This window comes from Zophobas morio, unplaced genomic scaffold, assembly GCF_036711695.1.
Source record: "Zophobas morio isolate AGI-343-1 ecotype UQ-CSIRO unplaced genomic scaffold, CSIRO_AGI_Zmor_V1 ptg000005l, whole genome shotgun sequence".
Lineage (NCBI taxonomy): Eukaryota > Metazoa > Arthropoda > Insecta > Coleoptera > Tenebrionidae > Zophobas > Zophobas morio.
This window is the reverse complement of record NW_026972110.1, coordinates 2,323,120-2,351,054: the sequence shown is the minus strand read 5'-3', so window position 1 is coordinate 2,351,054 and position 27,935 is coordinate 2,323,120. Positions and strand designations below refer to the sequence as shown.

General features: G+C 32.4%; 1 protein-coding gene across 4 annotated transcripts in view; it reads right to left on the bottom strand.

The window, feature by feature from the left end:
- Nucleotides 1–3,694: 3,694 nt before the first annotated feature.
- LOC135121239 (RNA binding protein fox-1 homolog 3) overlaps nt 3,695–27,935 on the bottom strand; it is a 67,254-nt gene continuing 43,013 nt past the window's right edge. For 3 of the 4 annotated variants that reach the window (XM_064045553.1, XM_064045566.1, XM_064045548.1), the window contains exons 2-8: nt 26,651–27,091; nt 23,277–23,330; nt 18,642–18,734; nt 16,290–16,344; nt 15,982–16,229; nt 7,926–8,132; nt 3,695–5,529 (exon numbers count right to left, since the gene is read on the bottom strand). In XM_064045553.1, coding sequence (XP_063901623.1) covers nt 5,485–5,529; nt 7,926–8,132; nt 15,982–16,229; nt 16,290–16,344; nt 18,642–18,734; nt 23,277–23,330; nt 26,651–27,088 — 1,140 coding nt within the window. In that variant the 5' untranslated portion in view covers nt 27,089–27,091 and the 3' untranslated portion in view covers nt 3,695–5,484. The remainder of the gene's footprint in view (nt 5,530–7,925; nt 8,133–15,981; nt 16,230–16,289; nt 16,345–18,641; nt 18,735–23,276; nt 23,331–26,650; nt 27,092–27,935) is intronic. The other variant, XM_064045559.1, reaches the window with a different exon arrangement.

Genomic DNA, 27,935 nt, shown 5'->3' with positions numbered 1-27,935 from the left:
AATTGGGGATTTGTTGTTGACCGAAAACTGTTGATGAATTTGAAAATGAATGTTATTGAAAGAAAGGTACAATTCAAAGCGAATGTGCACCTACGATTACCTATATTTTATTTATTTTGCATATTTTATGTGTGGTATTTTTTATGTGTATTTTGTTTGGGGATGTGGGGGGGGGGGGTTGTTTGTTTAATTCGGTCAACAACGTAACTTTGCCCAGATCATTTTAATGCAGTCATAACTTCTTTGTTTAATGTCAGATAAATATTTCAATAAAATCCATAGCTTCTTTATTTTCTTTGGTAAGAATCAGCGACGTAAATGTAGCTTAATTTAAAAATTATTGCCAAAATGTGAATAATTTAATCTCTTTCAAAATTCTTGTTCTTTAAAGTTATTGATAAAAACATGAATAATTTCTCATTTCATTTTCCTTGTTGTATAAGATTGTTGATCACACGCGCATAATTTAATCTCATTTAAATTTCTTTGTTATTTAAAACAAGTATTGATGGAGTGTGGCCAATTAAATTTTGCTTATTGCTCGTCTGAAATCCAAATACTCAATTTGATAGCGCTTGATAACTCGGGGGTCGCGTGGCCTGGCCGCGGTGGCGTCGACGACTCCGTGCGGGTGGTTACGGCTCTTGCCAGACTTCCGACCCTGGCTGACTCGGAGTTTACACAGCTGCCTTATCGGCGGGGGCAGGAAGGTCAACCTATGTCAGGTGGGTGCGTAAGACCACGCGCGTGAAGTGGTGAAGCAGGAGAACCTCGTGGGCCCTCACGGGGAGTGCGGCTGCCGCCCTGCGCTCGCTGTGCGCCCCCCATTTGTTTGTAGAGGCCACACTGCCATAATATCTGGAACGTTGCCATCCGTTTACTTTCTGAGAATCCCGGGACTTTTTTATTTTGTTTCTTGTTGTACTTGTAAGGTTGTTAATCTTTATTCTATGTTCTCAGGTTCGAGTGAAAATAAAGGTTTTTTTTTCTTTGAGGAATAAATTCTTTAAGCTCTTCTGGGGCCCTTGGCCAAGGTCTCTTGAGCTCTTATTGGATTTATTTTTTATAGTTTTTTTTTTTCCAAATATAAGTTTTTTAAATCCGTCACTCTTCCCGCTCCGCAGTGCGCCAATTTGTATGAACGAACGCCTCCCACCAGTTTTCAAAACACAATGTAGGGTCCCACTTTTGTAGACGATCACAGCCAAGGCCAAATTTCAAATTTTAGCGGGCTTTTTCAAATTTTGTTTAATGTCAAAAAAAAAGGCGGGAGGTTTGGGTTATTACAGACGATTTATTGCCAGCCGGTAAGCTTAGTGCGAACCACACAAAAGGGGTATTTATTTGCGGTCAACTACTTTTATGACGGTCATATAACCTTATACCTTTTGGACTAGTATATTTTATGAAACTACCAACTAAATTTAACCTATCCTCAATTTTCACACTAACCGTTATACCAGAAGTAATGCGATGAGCTCAAATGAGAAACAAATTGGTCGAACGACCCGCGAATTTTTCTAACTGCTATATATTGCAATCCTAACCCCTCTAACTGCAAGTCTCTACACGTGTCTTTGTTACTACCTAATATTTTTAAATTATTTTTCAAATTCAAATTATTGAAGTGCGGTTTCGCGTCGTTGTTGTTTCCTCACCGCGAAATATTAATTCAAACTGGGACACCACAGAATATGGTCATTCTGATTTAGATTTATTAAGTAGAAGGTGTCTTGAATTAAAAAAACAGTTTCTATAAATAGCCAATACAGATCCTTTTAGATACATTACTACGACTGCTGGTGTTTGTATGGCTATATATAGATCAAATCAGAAAAGATTCAAATCAGATTAAAAAAGAAAAAATCTATTGAATAGATTTCATAACCCAAATATAAAATTATGCATTAAACGATGGTGCAGTAAAAAATATGTGAATCAAAAGCTGATGATTTTGATGAAAAACCTAATAGTGTATCAATATCATGTTTGTTTTTGGCATGGGCATTCTAAATATTATAATCAAGATTTTATTAATAAGAATAAAACAAATATGAAAGATATGGAAATAGAAATAAGTAAGCAAATAAAGCTGGTTACAATTTAATAGAAATGTAGGAATGTACTTGGACTAAATCTAAAGAAGTAAAACTAATTGAAAAATCGTCTTCAACTAATGAAACTTCGCTAAAATATGAAGAAGTGATTACTAGAAAAAAATTCTTTGGAAGAAGAACTAATGTAACGAAATCGAGAGTCAAGAAAAAGAAAATGAAATATACACATAGTTGCAGTTTATATCCAACAGTACAATGTTATGATTATCCGACTGCACATCCTACTAAAATATTCAAACCTACGTAGTATCCAAAATGGTTTGGATTAATAAAAAGTGATATTTTACCACCAAGAAATCCTCTTGTATTACCATTAAAGAATAAATATAAATCTGGTACAGAAAAGCTAAAATTTCCATTATGTGAAGTATATGCTAAATCCAAGAACAATTTATGTGAATAAAATGAAATACAAAAAGCTATAGAAAACGGTTGTAAAATAAAATAAAATATATTGATGAAGTTTGGCATTTTGGAAGAAAATCGAGTTATTTGTTCATATATAAAAGCATTTATGAAAATAAAGTTAGAAAGTGAATGGAAAAATTAGGCATAGAACTGGGTAAAATAGAAAATAATCTGGGAAAGAGAGCGGTAGTAAACATATTATCCTTAAATTCCTTATGGGGCAAATTTGGTCAGTGACAAAATATGGGGGTCGCAGATATGTCGTAACATGTTAAAAGATTTTATGAAATTTTATTAGATGATAGACTTGATAATATACATATAAATTAACTAAAAGAGCTGTTGGCCACAGCTCCAGGCTTGCATGGAATTCGCAATTAGGTCACCCCCCCCCCCCCCAACCCTCTTAAAAACCAGCGGGACTTCCATACAAACTTACAAATCTTTATCCCCAATTTTACATCCTTTGGGGTAAAATTTCCAACTGCCGAAATGTAGTGTTTCTAGCTTCTGCGTTGGTGAATCACTCAATGTGTCAGTCAAAGCAAATACTTTTATATGTATAGATTAAATGAAAATATATTGATTATAAGTATAAAGTTTACTATGTAGAAAATTAGTTCAATACCAACATATTCACCTGCTTTTACAACTGTAATTGCCAGATTAAGATTGTACTAAATGTTAGATAAATTAGGAGAAAGTGTGACATATTATTACACAAAATTGAATACGTAGATGATGGCAAAAACACTGTCACAACAGGATGCCTATTGGGAGATTGGACCGATGAATTAGGTAAGGGCGTATCGATTGTTGATTGGGTATCAACAGGTTCAAATAGTTACTCTTTTAAGACTAGTGTAGGTAAAATTGTCGGTAAAACAAAGGATTTACATTAAACTATGAAATGTCCAAAAAGATTAATTCTGATCACATAAATAATATTTTAGAAAACTAAGATAATAAAATCAGTACACAACTTATCGAATTGCCAGAGATACTAAAACTAAATCTGAATCACCTAGGTACGCCACTGATCTAGTGCAGGCTATTTAAAATTAGATTGCAAACGGTACCTACGGGATAAACAAATAGTACCACTTTTTCATCATATAACGTCCTTGGTTAACTGTTTATAATTAGGGAATGAATAAAACAAGTTTAAGTCATTGTGCTTGTACCTCTTTTACATTTTATTCATAAAAAGGTATCAATATAATGGGATTATTATAATAAAATGGGATGATGCTGACAAAAAAACTGAAAATTCTTGGGATCATACAACCAAACAGGGGATGAGTTTGTACGTATGAGATATTTACAGAGACTAGAGCTTATTGGCCTTAATTTGAAGGATGTGTTTTTACCAAGTTGCCTTCTCTTCTACGAACATTTTGTGCGTTTATAACACAAGAAACAAAACCTTAATTTTTACAGTAAAAATAAATTAAAATGCGAAATAAAAAAGTAAATCAAAACTTTTAAGAAAAATGGCATCGCAAATGTAAAAACACATCCAAGGTTTACACAAATAAAAATTATTACGTTAAAACAGATGTTTGAAAAAACTGTACATTCTAGAGAGCTATCATATAGAGAGATTATCGTCGATATGTCATGCAGATCTACATTATCTGCTTAAAAAAAAGAGTATCAAAATATAATAAACTAACTAAACAATAGACTAAACACGAGGAAAATTAGTTTCCATTGCACTTATACTAAAAATTAAGAGCGAAACAGTAACTAAATATAAATTAAAAACAATTTCTTAAGTTATTAAACTTAATTCATAGTTGCATATTATTATAATTCCTACCAGTCAATTTTATAATTTAAATCCTACATACTACAAGACACAACGTGTCTATTTTGCATTGAGTCTCCAATATTTTTACAATGACTTCCAATATGGTCATCTTTGAAAAAATATATAATATAAAAATTACGGAACCAGTAATATTAGAATCCATACTGGAAGTCTAAACTACTACTTATATTTAGTTGCAACTAAAACAGGCGCATTTGAACGTTAATATCTTCGTAGCTGACTACTTTCATTTAGGAACGTTTTCAATTTGCCTAATTCTCTTGTGTTCTGATTATTTTTCGAGTACTGTCAAAGTGCATAAGAATTAACTATGATTACAACTAAGCGTCTTTTCTTTAAATAGTAGGTAGTAGTTTGTTTGGATAATTTTTAATATTATGATCTATCTGACGTACGCAACTATTAAATACATGCCAAAGATTATGGAACTTTTTTCTATTTATATTCTAATACATAGCAATGAAATTACATTAGAGACGTTTTTGTTCACAGGAAGATCACACAGTTAAAAAATTACATGCATGATATATTTTGCCTTACATTCACCTTTTTGGATTGCAGTCAGAGATCTTCAAAAACATCAAGAAAATCAACTATCAGCTTATTGCTCTATCGCGTATAAATAACAAAATAATATAACGAATCTTTTACGTTTCGGAATTTATGTATGAGTAAGGTACTTTGTTGTATGAACAGTTGCGAACTATTCTGGTCATGGTACTCAATGATCTATACCTGCTAGATTTATTTTTTGTCACAAATATGGTCACGTAAAATACGTCTAAGTTTAAAAAATAAAAGAGTACGTAACACCACACATCCTGCAACAATCTACATACTACGCCTCACTTAATATCCGCACTTATCGTAATAAACCAACCGTCGAATTTCGAATTAAATCAGATTTGTATAAGGATTGCCGTATAAGTGAATGGAAACGACTTACGTAACTAATCCTTAACTAAGTTAGAGAGCTGGGTTAGGTGGGCTATCACAAGGGCTTACGTTAGTGAGTTACAGCTCTTTGGCTCTTTCTTGTTTGTGCTGTTTTGTGCTACGTACACAAGACAAATAACAATAGTTGAGTATTTTTTTTTCGTAGGCCTAACGGAGCTGCAGATATGTTCAGTAGGGCGTAAACCGGTTATAACCGCTACGATAAACAGCAGCCTACAAAAGAAGAATGATGTTAACCGTACAAATGATCTAAATCGGGATTACTTTTATCTTTGCACACAAATCACTGATCATTAAGCTCAAATAAAAAACAGCACCCGCTTCATGACAAAAGCTGTTATGTGGATAATAATTATTTATTATTTACTTATTGATTTACATTAATTTTAAACAAATTTTGAAATTGTAGAACATTTTGTACGTTGTATTCATGTCGTTGTCAACCTTACCAACAAAGTACAATAAATAAATAAATTTCGGGCACTAGTTTATAGTCATGTCAAAAATTAAAATGCAGTTGAAGCTTTATTGTCATTGAGCAAGATTACGGTTGTAAAATAACTAGGTTGGTACACTAGAGGCTGGGGATAGCAACGCTTTTTGTCGATCCACATACGTGATAAAATATATAACTGCCAACAGATAGTTCGATCTTGTGGTACACATTACGGTGCAGATAGATATATTTGTGGAAAGCAAACTAATCTCAATTTGCGTGTTTTTGAGATTTTGCATTTATAAAATAACAATTACGGTTGGTCAATGTTATTTATGTAAAAAACGAGGAATAAAAATATTAAACAAATTTTGCAGTTGTTAATATTTGCAATTTGCGCCAATTTGATTTGCAATTATCCAGAATTGTTGAATTATGTAAAACTCAATCCGTTTTGGACAATTACATTACTCAGTTAATTATAGTATTTTAAACAATGAATGGAACAAGAAACAAATATGTATAGGTATATAATTTTTATAATATTGTTAAGATAAATATCAAAAGTCCTAAGTGCGTGAAAAAATAAATAGTGAATGTGCCGAAACATCGTCCCAAAATTGAATTTAAAATACCCGCATTACTGCAAAAATATATTACGTGCAGACGATTTGAGACTTCCGTCCCTCTTTGGTGACCACGCTTTTCGCTCATTGTACGAATACACGGTTACCAGTATATGCTTTATTAGGTATACAGGGTTATTAACAAGTATGGATACAGGTAAATATTTCCAGGACGGTTTATCAGAAATTTGGAGTACAGGCAAAAGTGTTTGTTTGAACTCTATCCTCTGAAGTGTTATTGAAATTTCCATCAACATTTGTTTTGGAGATACAAAGCCAACTTGTTTTTTTTTATGGCACAAGGGGTCAAATTTAAAATGATGTAACACATGCTTTTTTAATTTGCAATAAAAAATACAATTTGGTAAATATGAAATTTATTTGGCCTAGGAAACTTCTTTATCTATCATTAGTTCTTTACCATCATTCTATGTTGGTCGAAAAATTAAATAAAAGTCAATGATAATTGTAAAAATAACACATTTAACTGAAATAAAACAGTTTTTAATAAAATATATTAAAAAAATCAATCTTATTATTATTTTAATATTTCTTTTTTACCTTTTAGTGAATCCAGAAAAAATGCTTTTTTAAAAAATATTAAATTTGACACTTCCTATTAAAAAAAATCAAGTTGGCCTTGCACCTCCAAAACAAATGTTGATGGAAATTTGAACAATATTTCCGAGGATACAGCTCAAATATTTTTTTTTTTGTGTACCAAATTCGAGTTCTGATTAAGCGTTCTGAAAATATTTAGCTTAACCCAATACTTTTTAACAATCCTGTATGTGCCGAACCCTGTATCAATGGAAAGTACGTTTAGCACCTCTACTGTGTAGCACGGAAATTATTCTAGTTAATTTAGCGCTTTTTGTTTAAAAATGACGATTAACAATACAAAATTTTTAGATGATAATTGATCGGAGTCGATAATAATAAGTAGTACGATTTCTTTTATTAATTATATTAATTAGCATGGATGCACGGATATACGCTAGTGTATCAACATACTTATCATTTCTACAACCGTGAGCAGGAGACATCAGCATGACTTTTAAAACTTAATCGTTGAAAGATGCGTTTTTAATAAAGACAACTATAAAACTATAATTTTAGTTTGCATAGTGAAAGCAATTAGTATCAAACTACATAGACCTATGCAACTGTAGGTTGTAACCTCTTATTACGTTTTTTTTTTTCAACTATTTGGACTAAGCACAACAAACACTGTCCTTATACCTCTAATCTCAAAATTAAAATTTCTGTAATATGTTTGATCTAGAAGAAGCCTTACATTTCTTTTATGCTTATGGTTTTTAACCGCAAATAAACTGATTTCTATTTGGAGTAGTGACATAAATATGTAGCTTTTCAGAATTCCTTATATTTTAACTGACTCCAGCATTAAACACAAAAATATTTAATTTCTTACTGTATTCATACAAAGTATGGCTTGTAATGTTCGATCGGCAATTGATTGTGATCGAATGTGTGCAAAAATAAAAAAAATCCAAGTTACTGTTATTAAATTGTTGCTTACATACCCCATATCCGGCCATAGGCCCTATCCCGTGTCCGAGATAAGGATCTGCGTAATCCCGACCATATCCTGCGACTGCAGCATATCCAGCAACGGGTTGAGCAGCGCCGTAACGTGCCGCCACTGCCGTATAAGTCGCCGCGGCGGCGTAACTTGCCTGTTGGGCAGTCGATAGAGGTGTTTTTAATAGAGGTGTTGCGGCCGCAGCAGCCTAGAACAAAGAGCCATGCACAGCCATGCACATCTAAAGCCGCTAGATGCAGACACATCAAGGCTGTGCTATATACAACATACCATTTATTCAAAATCTACACTGATAAGGCGTTCCATATCTGTAGATTTTGAATAAAAATTATTCAACAGTGGGAACAGTTAGGATATGATACCCTAAAATTTCCTAAATAAACATAACAGGAAATAAGATTATATGTTGTGTTCGGAATTAGTGGACAAACTTCACTGATCGCTGCTTAATCCAAAGCCTTCTGCGATCTAAATGCATTTGCCATAACGTCGTGTTAATCTTAGAATTCCGGTTTCATATAATACAATACCTTGCTGCTTTAATAAACACCACATGAGTATTAAAATAAATACACGCTTATAATTGGTTATAATACTATTAGAAGTTATTAAGTAGTCAAAAATAAACTTACAGGTAGCATAAAGTTCAGCACAAAATCTCGTAAATTGATGGTTATTTCACATTTTCAAGTATACATTACTTTCTTAAGGTAGTACACTGCACCGTTTAATAGGACTGCAGTGTTGCGCACAACCTGGTAGTGTTCAAAGTTTTACAGAGGTTGCATTTATAAAATGTGGAACAAATTTGCTAAAATTTTTACGAATGAATTATGAAAATAGTGTTACTACGTTCCTAAAATTTCAGAGAAATTAAATCGAGTATTTCTGAGGTGATCAAAAAATAAAAGTTACTTTTTATAAATATAATTTATCACATCATTACATTGCTCTAATCTTAGTTTTGCTCCTCTTTAAAAATTTGCATTAAAATAATGGGGTTGTCTTTAAAGTTGTATATCAACAACCTCGTCAGGTTGATAGCTTCAACGAAAAATGTCTCTGGTTTGTGTCAAATACTGATTTTTTAGTCAAATGTTTCATAAAAACTCGTTCTCAAATTTATTCCACATTTCATGGAGACACCGTATATCACATGAAACAAATTTGATGAATTACTACAAACCCCAGTCCAAGTTTGTAACTACAAAGACATGGAAACGTTTCCTTTTTTTTTTAAATTCATATGTTACGTTTTTACCTTCATGTGACCAATGAATTGCAATATATTAAACAGATACGTTCATAATACTTTTTTGTCACTACTCTGCTTTTATTAATAAGAATATTATTAACACTTAAACAAAAGGCATAACGATAAAATTGATGTTTTTAGGTGAATCGTGTGAAACTAACACTGGAATATTAAATTTTAACTACATTTTCAGAAATATTAACGGTTCAAATAAAATATTATAGACTTAAAATGGACACTTATTAATACGGAGGACCTCTTCTTAATAGTTTCAGGTTGTTTATGTTGAAAAACCTTTATGCCACCTGTAAACCCATCAATAATTTTTTTACATTGGAATACGTTTTTCATAAACGAAAGTTTGTTATTACAAAAATAAATTATCAATTTTTTGCAGTATAAACACATTTTGCTCCACACTGTCAACACACCATAGCATATTAACCAAATATGCTCTAACAATCAGTTCTATTTGAAGTCGAAAACTCTGAAAATTGTCGAACAATTCCATTTGTAGATGAAAATCGCAGTATTAATATTCGACATTTTCTCAACAAATATTCTGTCACTTGTAGTTAGATATAATCTACACAAAAATTGAAAGATCTTTTACAACGCGCCGATAATATTGGGTAGATTCTCTTTAGTTCTTTGCTCGTAAAAATACGACTATAAACGTGAATTTTTAAATTTATAAATGTGTTTGATAGGATTTAATTTTATATTGAAAACGAGCTCATTAGAGACGATAATATGCAATCCTACCCCATCAACATTAGCAAGTTCTCAATATTTTCTTTTCGTAAAACGATATATATTTTTTAAATATGTAGCATTATACAGGATGCTGGAAAAATGGCGTACCGACTTAATGACACGTTGTTGAGGACTGTTTATAACACAGAGAAAAAATAATTAAAAAATTCTTGGGTCCAAATGTAGAAAATATAGCCCTTCAAAATTTAACTTTTATTTTCAATATTTCACCATATTCTACTAATTCACCACTTAGTGTTGGATATATGAAATCAATTAGACTTCCATTATTCAAAATAATTTTGGAGGTATCTTGTTTTCATCCACAGTTTTCTTCATTTTATAATATAACAAAAAGTTGTTTAGGATGAATTGGAAAAATGTGGCTAATTTTTAGAGTTTTTTGATTTATCGGTCTAAATCGATATTTTGTTTCTGTAAGTGAACCTCAAATTGACGCAAAGTCTGTTTATAATAAGGTCTGAGCGTGTCAATTCCCGCCAACGGCCATTTTAAATTATTTGCCCTATTTTGACGTCATCCAGGTCGAAGGGGTCGCCAACACACAACACAATTAACAAACAACGGGCTATGACCTTGCCCTGTTCCTACGTCACAATTTCCCTCCCCGCTGTAAGAGATGGCATCATCGGTTTACCCCTACACTCAGACCTTACTATTAACAGACTTTGAAATTGACGTAAGAAATTTTTGAATGATTTTTCCCGAACTTGGACTTGTGAACTTATTTTTAGCTAAAAAAAAAAAACTGACTTGAAATCTACAGTAACGTTCACAATCAGTAGTACAGCTTAAATATGATAGAATAGAACTATCATATATCAGGAAAGGTGTTTTTTTTTTTATTAGTTGGTATTAAAGCTAATGAACGTGAAGTTAAATGATTTTTATTTTCATTTCTTCTTGAGGTTTGTTCCTTAATGAAGCAGACATTTCGATTTTTAATTTTGAATGGTTTTCACTATATATACATCAATAATTCAATACCTGTATTTCACCCCGAAGAAATCAATTTACTAGGGGAGAGTGAATTATATCTGACTCACAAGACATCCAGTCGATATTTAAAGTCTTACTACTAATAAAGCATAATTTTTGGATTGAACACAACTTTGAATACTGAAAAAAATGCAACAAAGTTTGTTAAAAAACAAACATTTTCTTGAGAATTAACAAAATGTATTAAAGCGTATTGGTATGTTGCTGCCCTAATGTTGATCAAAGTGAAAATGTGTCAATGTACACCATTTTGGATCTGATTTTTTTTTTAATTAAATGTTAATATTACTTTTATAATCAAGACTACGGCATGAAAGTAATTTTTGATATAGTTATAGGAGCAAAATGACATGTTGATATTAACACTGTCGCGTAACTTTTAAACAATCCATATTACTTTTTTTAAACAACCTATGCTAATTAAACTCCGTGTTTCTAAAATCTATAAAACTGTTTTTGATCTGCGATCTATATAAAATTTAATGCTCAACAAAATGTCCATACATTTTTTGTCATACAAGTGTGCTTAGCCTCAAAAATACACTGACCGGCAAAAAAAACGGTCACCCTGAAAAATTTTGCAAAACTTTAAAAATTATTAATTTAACTAGTGATCGTTGTTTTATTAAAGAACCATTCATTCACTATTGACACATGATGTATAAATTAGCAAAAAAAAAGAAGACAAATAAACGCAGAATTAAATTTAATTTAACAAAATAACATAAATCGAGCGACAATTTGAGGAACGTCTGTAAGAGTTAATGGAATTGTTTTCGCCTGAAAACGTTTATTAATTGCCAAACTTATAATCAAATGATGAAAAACGCTGTTTACAACAGCCTCCTTTATTTATTTTTTTTTTAAGAAAATATCGTACTTGGTCTGTTTCTGTTATTTTGTTAAATTAAATTTAATTCTGCGTTTATTTGTTTTCTTTTATTGCTAATTTGTACATCATGTGTCAACAGTGAATGGTTCTTTAATAAAATAACGATCACTAGTAAATTAATAATTTTTAAAGTGGTTTTGCGAAATTTTTCAGGGTGGCCGGTTTTTTTTTGCCGTTCAGTGAATTCTGAATTCTTACTCGTAGTAAGAATTCCAATGCTTTGACAGACAAATAACTATTTAAGTCTTTTGCACATCGTTTTAAAAATTCCGCATTTATTAGAATATATTTTATAAACCTAACAGACTTGATTAAAAAATATGTCTAACATCACATTAAAATTTATGATGATGGCGTATTATCAAGAGTATAGATAAAGTAACACACTATAAACAACAATCTTTATGCGTCCAAAAATAAGAGCACTGGGCGAAAAGGTCACACAACAAGAATTGCAACCACTGTTTTTCATTTAGCAAAGTATTTATGTCCATTGCTCTTAGGCAATATGCGTTAGCCAAGGTTTTTTTTAGTTAGATCATATTCTCTTACTTTTTAAAGCTTGTAATTCATCGTTACATTTTGTGACAGTATATGCAAGAAATTTTAGATTTACTCATTACAAACACTTTAAGAAAAACATTGCATATACATTACCTTTAATATTTTTTTAACAAATCTTACCATTATTGAAAAACGAAATTGTAATTTTTAGGCAATTTTTCTCAAATAGCATTACGGTTTACAATTTTAAACCATCAACGTTTGTTTAATATGGTCGAAAATGAAGAATAATAAAAGGGTTTGATTCCATTTTCTGTAATTTAGAACAACATAATGTTATAGAATACTTGTATGAGAAGCATACACTAAGCACTCAGAAATTAAAGACAGTTTTTTTATATACAGGGTGAGTTACTAAGCGCTCATTAATTTTTAGAGATGGAAAAAAAGTCAGAATCCGAAGTTAAATGGCTCTTTGACAAGCAGATATAAAAATTATTTTCGACTATACAACGTGTGTTGTTTTCAAACAATAGTACACAACTCGTGTTTCTTATATATAGAATACCCTATATATTTTTACATATTCTATTAACCTGTTTCTAATAAGCTTTGTAACCGCTGTTTATTTTTGGAATTCCCATGAGACGTTGCCACGTTATTCTCAATTTTTTGAACATTCATCAATGCACGGATTCACAAAAAAATCACAATAACGCTATATTTAAGATTCTTCACACACTGCACAATTTTTTGAGTTTTTACAAATAGAACACCCTGTATTTTATGACTGCATCTTACTTTCTTTAGTTTCTAAGTGTAAACCAAAGAAGTATACTAATCGAGTCCATTGGGCGACTTGCCAATTTCATGTTTTTCGACGTTTCATGACCCCTAGAGTACGAAAAAAGTAATCTCTCGTTTCCGCCCGCCCGTCTGTCTGTCTGTCCGGCGTCTGTGTCGATTTTTATTAGACGCGTAATCTTTGAAACTACTGAATCAATTGGTGTCAAATTTTGTATATATATTAGGAATATCTGGCTAATCATCCCCAACAATAATTCGATGACGTCATTTCAAAGAATTCTGTTATAAAATGTTGTTTTTCCTAAACGTCCAATGTTCACAAAAAAATTAACCCAGTATAATAACAGTTTACCATTAACGTTGGATATATCGTCCGCGACCCAATAGGTTGTGATGCTGCTACACGTGGACTGGCGATCGCACGTTCTATGCCAAACTTTTTGCCTCTTTTGCTCTCGTGCTGTGCATTATCTATCTTTATGACGTCATTGATCAAATTCAGAACGAGCCACCCCATTTTCTCGAAAATGTGAGAATACACACGTCTTTATTTAATTAGAACTATAATATTCAGAACATTTTGTTTGATTGTTACTTAATTAATAATTTTGGTCCTCATTCAAGTCAAACAAATTTCTACGTGACATTCTTCCGATGTATAAACATAAATACTTATAAGTTAAAGCTTATTATTGCTGAGTGACCATTTTTTCTAGTTGGTTAGTTAAAAATAACTAAAGTTTGCTTCCAAATTATCAAAACCAAAAAACTAACTATATATGTTTAAGACTGCTATTAAATTATACTATTTCAGGCGTGAAGCTTCTCGTAAATAACCCTACATAAAAAATATTTTACAAAAAAAAAAACAGAATCAGATGAAGTTATATTAAAAAAATCCGAAATTTAGATTTTTGAAATTGTTATAATTATAAACATTGTATATGTATTAAAACATAATTTTCTTTATACCATAATAAAGTGTGCATCATTATTAATCTTTTTATGAGATATTGTAACCTACGTTTTAAAAATAACCCTACTGCAATTTTTTGTGAACCCTTCCTTTCTTAAAAAAATTCAAGAAAATTGCAACGTCGCATCAGAAGTTAGAAAATAAACTATTGTTTTAAAACCTAAGAAAATATCAATTAGAACATATAAAAATATCTAGGTAATCCTATTTGAAAAAAAAAAGTTGTGTTACGCCTTAAAAACTGAATCCTTTGTACAGTTGAAAATAATTTTACTATATATATGCTCCTCGAAGAACTGCACAACTTTGGTTTTAGACTTTTTTCCATTTCTAATGAGATATCCGAGGAGTGCCCGCTTAGTGACTCACCATGTTATATGTATATTGTGCACTGCTGCTTGCATTCTTAGAATAAATTGCTAAAACTAAATTTTGAATTATAGATAGAAAAGAACAATGCGATACAACGACCATTAATTCTTATTTTATATATCAAGTCAAATCGGTAAGTTCCGTGTTTCCTAGATAGTGAAGCTGAATATACCTACCAGAAAGAACTGCGTAATTGCCATAAATTAATGTTCGAGAGGGGGTTTAAAAATGTGCTCGTATTAGGGTAAAAATGTAAACAAAAAATAAATAATAATAACTGAGCATGCAGTAGTTACTTCTGCGAACATGAAATCTATAAAATACAGAAGTTGTTAATTGTAGTCAAATACAAGTAGTTACAAGAGTGAATTATTACATTTAAAATATTTAATTTGTAATTGGTTAGATTGCAGATGTAAATTAATGATTCAGATGAATAAATTCTGTTAAAATTTAGCTGCAAATAGAAAGATTATTATTATCGTAAATAACAATTTTATAAAAAAAAAATGCTCAGCAGCTGAATTCGAACAGAACTTTAGTAACAACTACTTTGTTAAAATAAAAACATCTTGCAATTGCTGTTACTAGAAAAATAAATGTTCGAACTTCAAAATAGGCATGCGAACACTTTGGTAAAATATTGTCCAGTATAATCATAATTTGATATTTATAACAAAACTTCAACATGTGTTATAGATATTTGGATACAGTATCGCAGGTGCATTATTTTCGTGTGGTATTTCTCAATGTCTTTATAATTTAGACATCTAAAGTAGAGTTAATTAAAATCAATAACATAAATAACATCATAAAGATGGGTATAAAATTGCAAAAAATATTTTCAAATTTTAAAACCAGACTATATCACGTTTATAAATTCAAAAAATAAATCATTGTACAAACAAGAGTCTGGTTGCATTTGCTGCTTACATGCAAAAATGGTAAACTATTTTGCTGTTAAGAAGTGTGAGAATTAATGAAATGCAAGAACAGTGAATGTTCTTTATTTTTCTGATGATCTATCACACATAACCACTAGAAATTTGTTCTGAAAGTTTTGAATGTGATCGTGTAATAAGGTTTAAAAATTTGGGTAATAAAATAATGTATTTTCAATGACCCAAAAATTTGATCCATCATTCATACCTACTTGAATGTGTGTGATGTGAAACTGCGGAATATACAGTTCCTATCTTTAGCAATGAAAGATTTTCTTGTAGAAATGTGAAAAATAATTATCCATTCATCCATCTTAATTTTACACTTCAAACAAAGATGCCGATTTTACCTTAGCACTCGCTTGCCTCTCCGGAAAGCAAAGAAATTCGTTGCTAGATGTTTTTATAATTACTATTAGTAAATCGGTTTTCAAAAAAAATGTGGTACAATAATATCGTAGTAACATCATTAAGATTCCAATTTTAAACAGTCCCTTCTCTTCCTGTACTTACCTGTAGTCTGTAATTGGGATCTGCCGCATGTGCAGCTAAAAACGGATCATAATAAACGCTGCCATCTACTGGTAATGTGTTGAGAACAGGTGTATAACCATGCAAGGCTCCTGCTAAAGGTGTAGGATGTCTTGCGAATGCTGCTGCAGCTGCTGCAGCGGCAGCTGGATACGCTGCTCGTGCTCTTCCTCTCTGGATAGCAGCCACTCCCGCTCTTAACGTAGCATCTGACCATTGTATCACCGGAACTGCAACGCCAATGCATTTATTAGTACTGTACTCATTTTAAAATAATGCATAAAAACTACCTGCTGGAAGTGTTGGTGGTTTTTTAGTTTGTACTCTTGCGGTTGCATTATTAACCTATTAGTAAAAGAAAACAAAACATAAATACATGATTTTACTCAAATCTAATATAACCACTTATTTTGTCTCGTTACTATACAAAACAAGTGACTACATTAGATACAGTAAGAATCAGTCAAATTATGTTTGCAATATTTGACTATCCTCACTGGTGCCTGTTGATTTACATTACTACTTCTTTTTAAATTAAAAAAAAAACTCACATTACTCGGATATCGTAATTTTTAAGCAGATGTACTTTTGTGGACCCTAATATCACCAAATTTCTTTTAAATTTTATGACGTTAATAATTACACTTTTTACAGCAAATCACATTTTTCCTACATTACGATACAACTTATTTATTATCAAACAAATTATTTTTACTGAATTTCCCAAGCAACATGAATTTTTTCTTACAAAATTATCTCCTAAATATGTTATTTGTGACAATCGCTGTAAGGTATTCATAATGCAAGGCTAATTTCATAATATGAAAAATTATGGAATGAAAATAAACTAAATTTATTTTTAATACTTGATAAGCTGCCAAAACATCGAGTATTAACAGGTAAGAAAAAAAATTTTTACATCACATAACTGATTCCACTGAAATTTTTTCGAATTAAAATATAGAAGCAACAATAAACAATCCAAGTAAAATCTATTATCATTACATTTCCTGTTAGGCTTTTTTAACGCAGCAATTAAATATTTACTTTTCTGCTCCTCGCAAAAACTAAAATAAAGCATGATTTTACGGTTACGATATATTTTTTATTTGTCCAATTTGCACCAAACGATCAGGCAGATTTTCATCTTTAACAATTAAAAAATGGAAGGTTCAGAAAATTACAACACTACTTGCTAAAACGTGTTGTTTAAAGATAATGCAATTTATGGCACCATAGTTGCAATTTATTGCGCACATAATTTTCTAGGAATATTATAAAGAATTCGTATTTTTGAAAGGCACACAAAGTTACAAAGCAATGTGCTTTATTTTCTTTGTGACTATTTCATGTTTTTTTTAACAAGAATAAAAGAATAAAAAATGAACTTTAACAACCAAAGGAGAAATAGAATATTATCCCTTTGTCGCCACAGAGATGTTACAAATATTCTGTTGGTTAATTATCAACTCCGTTATACATATTGTTTTTACAGAGGAAGGAGTTTTTAGTTCTAATGTAATCAGATTTTGTTCCATTGTATTTACATATTATTTCTTTTTTTATGATGAAACTAATTAACTAGGCCTAGCAACTTTAGGAACATTTACGCTGCAATACAGTATTTAATAATTTTTTTCTTAGTTTTGTTTATAACTTACCTCTCAATATTAATGACAAAACATGACATATTTATACTTCTACACTTATTTTTGAAGCTATACAAAAAGTAATCACAAAATTGGTGACAAGCATTTTCCACCAACTTTGCATCTAGCCTTTACCATTTTGGACAGATTCACCCTGGTCTACGCTCTATCAAATGCATACTTCCGTATTGTATTATTTAACTGAGAATACAAAATGATACAACTCACAAAATATGAGAATCTGATGAATAAAAATCAGCTATTTGCAAATTATTAACAACTGACTACAACAAGTTTTGATTAATGTGTACATAAACACCGATTATAAATCTAAAAGTGCACCGTGTTATTTATTGACAACTATTCTGGTGTTAGGTAATAGATATTAACATTATTAACGTTTTGCATATTCATATTCATTTTTATATTGATATTGCATTTAGTTTTTAAAGCATTGGTTATTCATAAATATTGATAATTACGTGTAATTTTTGTTTGGATTGCCCATTCTTGCTTGTAAAGCTTACGATAACTTAACCTAGGTCTAAAAACTAAGTGTCTTAAGCCTAAGGTACGTGTGGTACTGGTGGCTGGAACGGCACCACAGCCACCGTCCCGAATTGGGGGCCATGGCGTCGCTCCGCTGGCCTTATCCACTTACCTCCTCGGCGGCCCGTGAACGGGAGGGAGGGGGATCGGAACTACAACTGTCGCGTCATCATCGCAAGTTCGCAAGCCAATTAAATGGCCGACACGGTCTAGAGACAACGTACACACATTGGAGAACCGACAGCTGAGAGTGACTTACAGAACTGATACTGATAACTGAGAGTGTGTGCGGCAAAAGAACGTCAAAACAACACGTGTGAAGCGGGGAGGTGCTACCGGTTAGTCACTAAAGCCAGCAAGCCAGCCACACGGGGGTTTTGACCTTGTTTTACCGGGGAGGGACGGGACAGGCCAGTGCTACACGTAGAGCTATATCATGCACACCTCTATTTTTCTTCCCTCAACCACGGTGCCGTGTAGTCGGTCTCGTGCGCGCTCCGCATCAGCACTATTTGCGAATGTTACAAAACCGAACCCCTGCATGCAGAGACAGACAAGACATGCATTATAAACAGCTCTTCAAACTCGTGCAATGACATGATGACGTTAGACATTAGACATGCCTCTGTCTAGAAGCCTCATTCCACACTCGCTCACTAGTCTTGGCTCTCGGGTTAGACTACTTTACACTGTTAAGCCTCAAGTCGGCGGCGGCATTCTCTCCACGCATCATCAACGTGACGGGAGTGCGCCAGTGCGCCTAGCTATGTACACTACCACTCGCCGCCTCTCTGCTCATATCCATCTACTCGAACCGGCCGCCAGCCGCCGTCCCCGACGGATCGGGGGCGGTCGGAAGACGGCGCCTCTCTCGCTCGCGCTACGATGATCCCCGATCTGTGTGTCTCACATAGATAGGCCCTCGCCTTCGCATCGCATCAATTCACCACACTGAGAAAGACGCCGAACCTCATTTCCTCTACCTCGATGGAAACGTAATTCGATTCAAAATCTATTTCCTCCAGGACCTACACCTATTCCATCAAAAGGATACTGCAAAACGATTCATCATTACTTCCAACACCGTCACTTCTTCACTTACAAACTTTATTTAGTCCACATCATTCTTTCCCCTCTGAGTGCACTACCAAAATTAAAATACATTGCCCTAATGAATTAACGCACCACTTGGAAAATAATTTTAAAAATTCGTTTCTGTTATAATCGATTAGTACGGATAAATCCACTACTTTGTACAATGTGTCACAATGTGTTCTTACTCAATAAATAAGAGAACAATGAAATTAGTTTATGTATCTGCTATAAAACCATTAATGTACATTTTTTCACTTATTTCTCAAAAATGCGTGTTATACCGTTATTAATATTTTCTCGGCTGGTCCAGAATCACCACCCTTTGTTCAAATAAGGGTCATAATATAGAATTCCAGGAATAAACTTGATCAAAATTATCTTTGGTTTGTTGAAAGATAGTGAATCGAACACAAATTTAATTGTCAGAGTATGTTACACGAAGTCCAATGTATTACGAACCGGTATTTTTTTTTTACCCAAAGTGAGTGAATTTGATTTACAATTTCTTCAAACGGCAATATGAAGAATATAAGTATGTAATCATTTTGTATTGTTATTGCTTCCTCCACTTTTTGTTTAACTTGACGGGACGTAACCTTTGTCGAAAATGTTTGGTGTTTTATTGTAAGGTGTTCGTTTATTATTTTCACTATTAATTAAAAACACATCCAAAGCCAAAGCTGTCGTTAAATACATGTTATTCCATACAATGAAATATATACCTACTACCTATAGCGTCCAAACACATCTACCATTTCATTGATTTTATTAATATAACGGAAACTACGATTCATTAAATCTAGATGTTTTCTGGAAAACTGAAGGCAAGCAAGCTGTGTGGTATTCTACACCTGAAATTGGATCAGCTAGTGAAGCTTGGGGTGGATATTACTCTCAATAAGAGGATTTCACACCATTTCAGTTGTCACTTGAACGTTGTGTAACAAAGTGTATCCGCCTTGAGGTTGTATCACTAATAAGTGTCAAGCCTTACCTGAACTAGCGAAAAGTGGTACAACTGAAATTTCTCATTCATAGTGATCTTAAACGGTGTTTTGGCAAGCAATACACATAAATCAGATGATTTTATTCTTACATTCTTAGGGATAGTGGTAACAGTCTTCCACGGTTTCGTACAATCATATCTTTTTTATTTTTAGGTAAAAACAATAAACAAAATGTAATTGCAACAACTGCATTAATACAAACGAGCTGTAAAAATAATTTACACTTTATTTTAGAAAAATATACATGGTGCCGTTAATTTTTTAGAGCAGAGTATTATTGCAAAGGAAACCTATCTTTAAAATGCATGATCAAAGTTAAGAAGTAGAAGGCGGTTGTTAGACACACACACGTAGATATAGAAATGGGTTTGGAGTTATCACGATCTACTACGATTTGGAGCAAAAGTAATTCCATTGTACCCTTTTATATCGTTTCATTTCTCAGTGAGTAGATACGAAGGTCTCAAAGCCTAAATAGCTAGAACACACAACTCAAAGCCACCGTTTGAAACCAACACAGAACAGAATACAAACAGTACGGGAAACTGACAAGGCAGAAGGAACTAACAGATTCGAGCCTGCACTGGGGCACTCTGTACTTCTTCAGGTGATAGGCTGCAGGATTTTAATATTAATTATTTCATTGAAATAGATTTCAACCTGCAGTGATCGTCCTGAAGCCAGATTTTAATAAGTAAATGGATATGAAGATCGGACAGATCATGTCAAATCAAAGACGAACTCAAATAGCTGCTACAGCACAATCATTATATGAAAAAAACCAAATCTCACTACGCCATCATATGTCATATGTTTAGTAAAAGTCATCAAATTGCACTTGAACGATATTTGTATATAAGATAATACGTATGTATTTATAGTAAATAACATGCATCATATAATAATTACACTGCGATGTAGAATATATTGTGTGAAAGAGCCTACTCAGCTTTGCTGCTATCAAATCTAAGGTGTTGTTATTTACGAGGGTGTTAATCACTGAAAAAAGCCCATAGACAAGTGCAATATGCCCATCCAACAGTCTAATCAATTGTGCCAATCACAATACATTTAAATATAATGAAAAAAAATATATATACTAAAGTTACAACATTTTCCAATTTCTCCGACATTCATGCATATTAAAATATCTGCTACTGCTGCTGAACATCTTTGTGTTCGTCAGGTTATTTATAAACTTGAGTTGACTCATTACAATAAAATTGTACACCTATCAATTAGGTCAATGAATTATTAAACTCGTATTGTAAAAAAACGCACACATTCACTTTGTTGAAATCCATTCAGTAAGAAAAATCACAAACTCAAAGTCTGTCTAACACATACTACACACCTAGTATGAATTTTATAACTTTATAAAGTGAAATATCAACCAACACGAAATGCGAACAATGACTATTAACCACGAAATAGGTTTATAAAATTTAACCAAGAACTTTTTAATTTTACAATCTACATATCACTATATCATGCATACATCTTTATTTCGGCACCAAAAAGTTTCTAACAAAAAGTATCAATAAACTTCAAACGTGTTAGATACAACATGCAAAATATTACTTACATTACTATTATTCTGGACATTTTTAACACAAACATAATCGTATCTCATTCCTAATCATATGTCAAAACCAATCTAGGTAATCTAAAAACTTACTTGTGCTTAGTTCAAATTAACACTTGATAATACCACATATAAAGCTGTAAGATATTATCATCGCTCTCTAACAGATTACTACGCACAACAAATTCTGTAAAAATTCGAAATTAACATGCGAAAGAACTTTAGTTGCAACCGTGGAAAAAATAACTACGTTCACGTATTGATACGGATGCTAATACACAAGAATTTTATACAGCTGTGATTTATTATAAAATTCAGTACTACTTAATGAACACTTCATTTCATGATTCCATAATCAAGATAATTTTAAAATTAGTTTCCTCCCGGATCTAATTACAAACAGATATATAATTGTACATTTACCTTAAAAGCATTGTAATTTATAACTTTTGTGAATCTCTGCAATAATTAATACAAAGATAATGATTTATCCAGGGCTACAACCAAGAACGTGAACAATGCGTCTAAACTGTTCAATTCTCATAATACGTAAGTCGAAACTTTCTAGTTTTTAGTTTTGATAGCAGCTGAAATTCATTTATATAAATGCAAAATTCTTAGTACCTTTTCATTCATAACCAAACAAAAAACAGAAAACTTGTAACTCATGCTTATGCTTAAAAGTTTATAAGTAACACTAAAACAAATCAGTGTTAAAGTTTAAACTGTATAAAGCAAAACTGCAAAATAAAGTTTATAAGTATGTACAATGTTAACGAAGATGAAAGACAAAAAAGAAAACTAAACACAAAACAAAAATGGCAGAAGAAACAAAATGGCAGTTACATGATATCTAGTTAAAGTGAATAATGCACAGTCTACAGGCTTTAAAAGTGACTAAAATCCCCAATAAACTCATTTAACAATCTTACATAAATTGTTAGCTACCAATTTCCTGAAAAAAAACATGAACAATGAATGTAAATAAATAGCAAAACAATAAACTCAAATAATAGTTATAATGCTAGATTAGTTTGAAAAGAATTCAAGACAAATAATACAAATACAGAAATTCAAAGAGTTATTGCAGCAAAACAGATAAATACAAATACAACGTGTGTGATAAACAAAAGCGGGTTAATTAAGTTGGAAACTAAAAACTATAAGATATGAATACAGTGGCACTGACTCGTCGAAACATTAAGAATATGTGACGTAAGAACGAGACATCAAGACTGAAACTGAAATTCTCCTTTATATAAAAATATTCCAAAAAGGATTTTGGAGTATTTTTAATTAGAGAAACATCTGCAATAACCTATAAAAAGTTTAATAGCAACATAGCTGGCTCAAGATAGTACTGTATTTATAATAGTGTATATATGAACATACCTTTGATCCTCTTTCGTTGAAAATTATTTCTACGTCAAGTATTGGGCCAAATTGCTGAAAAAACAAGATCGTTTAATCCATTTTGGAAATCAAAACAAGAAGGAAAGTCTTTTCGCAACAAATTAATACAACAATTTTTATCTTGCTAATAAAAGTTAGCTTCGATGAAATTAAACGTTTCAAGTTGAGTGTCTGGATTCTGTCCAATTCTATAAACAAGCACAACAATGCATATATACAACATATTATGAATTTATCTCGCTTAAGTACTTGAGTTCACAATAACTTGAAGGGAAACACAAGTTTGCTACTCTAGGTAATACCGAAGGTGCAATTATTTTGTGAATTGTGTTCTTTACGATTCAGTATTAGGAAAATTGAAATAGCTTTGCACTTCCTCAGTTAGAACTATTTCATATCTTGAAACAACAAAACGAAAAAAACCTGTAAACCTCATTCCAAATGAGTATTTTCGTAGCTGGATTTTGGCTTTTAACAACTTACACAACAATTATTTTCACACGTTACTATATATATAAATAGTTTTATTTACATCAGCGTTACTGATAGGCGAAAAATCAATCAAATCTATAGAACAACAGTTAGCGGGAAGTCATATTTACCTCGAATAGTACACAGTTAATAGTTTATTATTTAAAAAACAGGAAAATATACCCAGGTACCCGGCAAAGTCGCTTAAGTTGTAAATTTGTTGAACTACCTCGAAATTCGAAAAGGTTTCTGTTGATATGCTTGGTAATCAAGTATTAGACCCAGACAACAAAATTTGCTTTTGTAAATTCTAGTTATATTACAATTCACATACCACACAGAAATCACACACACGCAAGTCAATTCTAGTACAAAAAAACTAACTTTGCTATTCGCACTCACTTAAAAGATAACACCTATTAAAAATTACTAGTTAAAAGTAGGTATCGCTTCAACGATTGATGACTGAAGGCGCGAATTTTCTTCTTGACATTTTTCATTAGATTTTACAGAATGTTGTCCCCAATGCTTGCTATGCAGGTGCGCTGTATTTTCTTAATTCAGCTTTCACTGATTTCCAATGACTATCCAGTGGTCGACGTTGTGGGCAGTTTGGAGGTTCATATCTTTTCTTATAAAATACATACTTTTGGCATGAAGGTACTCCTGGGTTGCTTTGGCGAAATCTGCAGTGGCCACATCAGGTCAAAACACCAAATCATTCTGATGCTGCCTTATAAACGGTATTAGTCGTCCTTTTAAACACTTCTGGAGATAAATTTCACTGTTTACTGTGCCTTTGGTGATCAATGGGCGTGGTTCGTTTGCTACAGAGCAGATTACCACATCTCAAGAATTTTTCATCAAATTTGTCACAAAAAAGATGTCTTCTTCAAGAACACTAGTTTTATTTTTGATGATATGATATTGTACACCCGGTAGTGTGGAAAAGTCTTTCTTTACCATACGCTTCGTCGTTCATCAAAATGCACATGTTACTCAGACCGTAGAGTTGTTGTTGGAAGTTTCCGTGAGCGTTTATTGCCGTATTAAATCGTTTTGTGGCTTGTCTTGGGCCTTTTACTTTCTTATATGTTCTTAAGCCCTGTCATACCTTTACTCTTGAACCACCCTCTTGCTAGTTCCTACTTGTTTAGCGCCATATGTACTCATAAATTGCATAAGGCAACCGCAATTTTAAATTCTAGTCTTTGGTTAGAAGGTTCTTTTTCTAAGTTTGTCAGTGACTCTTCGGTGAATCGTTTGATAACATTTCGCACCGTGGCACTATAAGAATTTATCAATTTTCCTTTAAAAGCAAATGATGACTCAACGCAAAAATTTTTCTCTCTAACTTTTTCGTTTCTCACTCATTGTATAATCGCTTCAGCTAAAACACAAGTGGACAACGTTAACCACTATTAAAATCACGCTATTCGTGTAAAAAAACTTTTCGGAAGAGTCGTCACATGAACAGCATTTTATTAAAATAGATTTTCCTGTAGTTGAAAAAAGCTTTAAGCGTCCTTTATAGTACTACAAACCTCTTCTACTAACAAATTAACCGACATCTGTATAAACAGGAAAGAACTTCACGTATCTCAAAGTGAATTGCTAGTTTACAACACTGTACGTACGTCTGCAAACTCGAAAGCATGAATATGTCAAAATGAAGGCAGAAACAATACGCCGTTAAGGAGGATTATAACTTTTAATCTTGAATTTGCTTCTCATAAATGGGTGTACAACTTTTCGAACTTTTTCCTTAATACTTGACACAGGAACTACTTCACTGAAAGTTTTTGTTCATAGCCCCCATTTTTATTTACAACCAAGATCTTTATTTCTAATTTGAGTCTTTGTCTATCAAAATATTTTTTAATGTTTTTTTAAACTAATCAATATTTTAAACAAACATTTTAGACGATATCCTATTTATATTCGTCTGTAATTTTCTTATTAACCTATTTTTTGTTTTTTTTTTTTTGTCAATATTAATTTTTATGTGCTACTTATACAATACCAGTCAAGCCCAGCACATAACAAATACAATCTTCAAACTTTTTAATTCGGATCTCAACATTGTAAATCTAAGACTGAATAGTCGTATTTGGAAATATTCAAACGGTCATTAGATCTACAGATAGACATTCAAAATTGGATTCGTTAAATAGTCTCAATTGCCCAGCTGACAACAAACAATATTTAATCGAATTATACAACAATTCCGACAATTAATAGTATCTATAAACACATCTTGACACTGCCTATTCAAAACATTATTGAATGTAGCTTACAGTACATATATGAAAGTATGTATACACTTATTATTCAACTAACGTATAATGAGACGGTTACTCATTTGGGTGAAGTTAACGACACGAGCCGTAGGCGAGTTTGGTAAATTGTTCGAATGACCAATTGCCATTATGTTCAAGTAGGACTTTTCTATCGCTAGCCACAAAGAAATACACCTGTACTTATTTTTTAATTTTTTTTTTTTTTTCAACTACAAAATGCAAAATTTAAGATTTGCTGTGTCTTAGTATCATCGATGATTTTGCAACTGCAATTTTGCGAATGGTTTTTCTTTATTTCTAAATTTATGTACCTAAAACACAAATTTTATATTTTTTTTTAGCAGCCAATTCAATAACGAAGTACCAGTTGTTTTAAATTCAAAAATATTTTTTCCCTCCGAAAATACCGAAGTTAACACAAAATAAAGAAAAGCGACACTCTGAAATGTATAAATTTGCGAAAATTTTGCATTGGAGAAAAGATTCAGTTTTAGTTATTCAATTTAAATGTTGAGTTGACAAGTTTACAACGAAAGCGACTTCACAATTTGAAAAATTCATAATAACGGTTTATGAACTTACCCCGAACATCGCCCGGAGATCCGGGTCTCTAAATCGAAAAGGAATGTTCGAAACGTGTAGCCTCTTGGGCTGATTTTTGGCGGGGTCTATGGCTGCGGGCGTTCCTGATGTATTTGTTTCAGATGCCTCCGACGTCGGGGGCGCTACGTTACCGTTCGTCTCTGTTTCTTGGGGTTGTTGATCGCATTTGTACGGTTGTTGGTTCTGTGTTAATGCTGGGCTATTTACTATACTGACAGTCGGTTGTTCGCCGGTGGTGGTCGACTGGGGCGGAGGGGGGCTAAATGGCGGCCCCGTGCCCGTTGCTGTCGTACCCGTTGGCGGCGGCAGTAGTGGTACTTGGGCTTTTTCGTCGGCAGGTTTCACATCGCCATTCTGTGCAGGGAAACCTGTCGGCGTCGCCGCTCCGAACGGCGCTGACATACCCGTCTGAACCATGTGCTGAAAAAATAAATTCATCTTAGCAATGCCAATAGTTTCCAAATAAGGTTAGCCTAAAGCGAGAGCAAGGCGTATAGAAGACGCCTAAACAAGTCGTGGTTTGCCCGCAATGATACTGTTGTTATCGGATCAGATTGATATTTTACTTTACATTAAAATTTTTATATTTACTTATCCTTGGACCTCTTCTGCCAAATAATTTCATGTAAAACAGAAGCAAATCCAAAACAGCAACAGCATTACGGAAAGGAAAGTATCACATGAGTTTTTTATATATATATATATATATATATATATATACATAATTAATATACTTGAACACGACTCTTTTTATTCTTCTTTTATTCATCTTAGTTGTGGACGATATACATTACGAGTTTTTATAATGGAAACACCACAATATAATTTATCATTAAAGAAGACGTCTAGTAAGCTAAAATTGGCTTGGACCAAACATTTACGAAAGGTGCCACTAAACACATGTCCAAACAATACATTTCGTTGCAACTTTTGTGCACCTTTTTAAAAAACGTAATTCAAACTTAAACCGTTATGCCAAAAAACGATAGCTAGCACTTTTAATTAGTGTATCCCAATATGGCTTATTGCACACGTCAGTCGCTACACCAATTAGTTTACTTATATGAACACAAAGTATTCATGAAATGGAAGACGTCCACTTTTATAAGGAAACTAAGGACAAGAAGGAGAAAAAGTTCGGACGTGAAGAGAAAGTAGTGGAGGTAAATCTCTTCTTTCCCTTTATTGCCAGAAGCTTAACCAAGTATATATATAAAAAAAAACATGTGAAGAATTTACGCTGCAGATCTTAACTAAAAATATT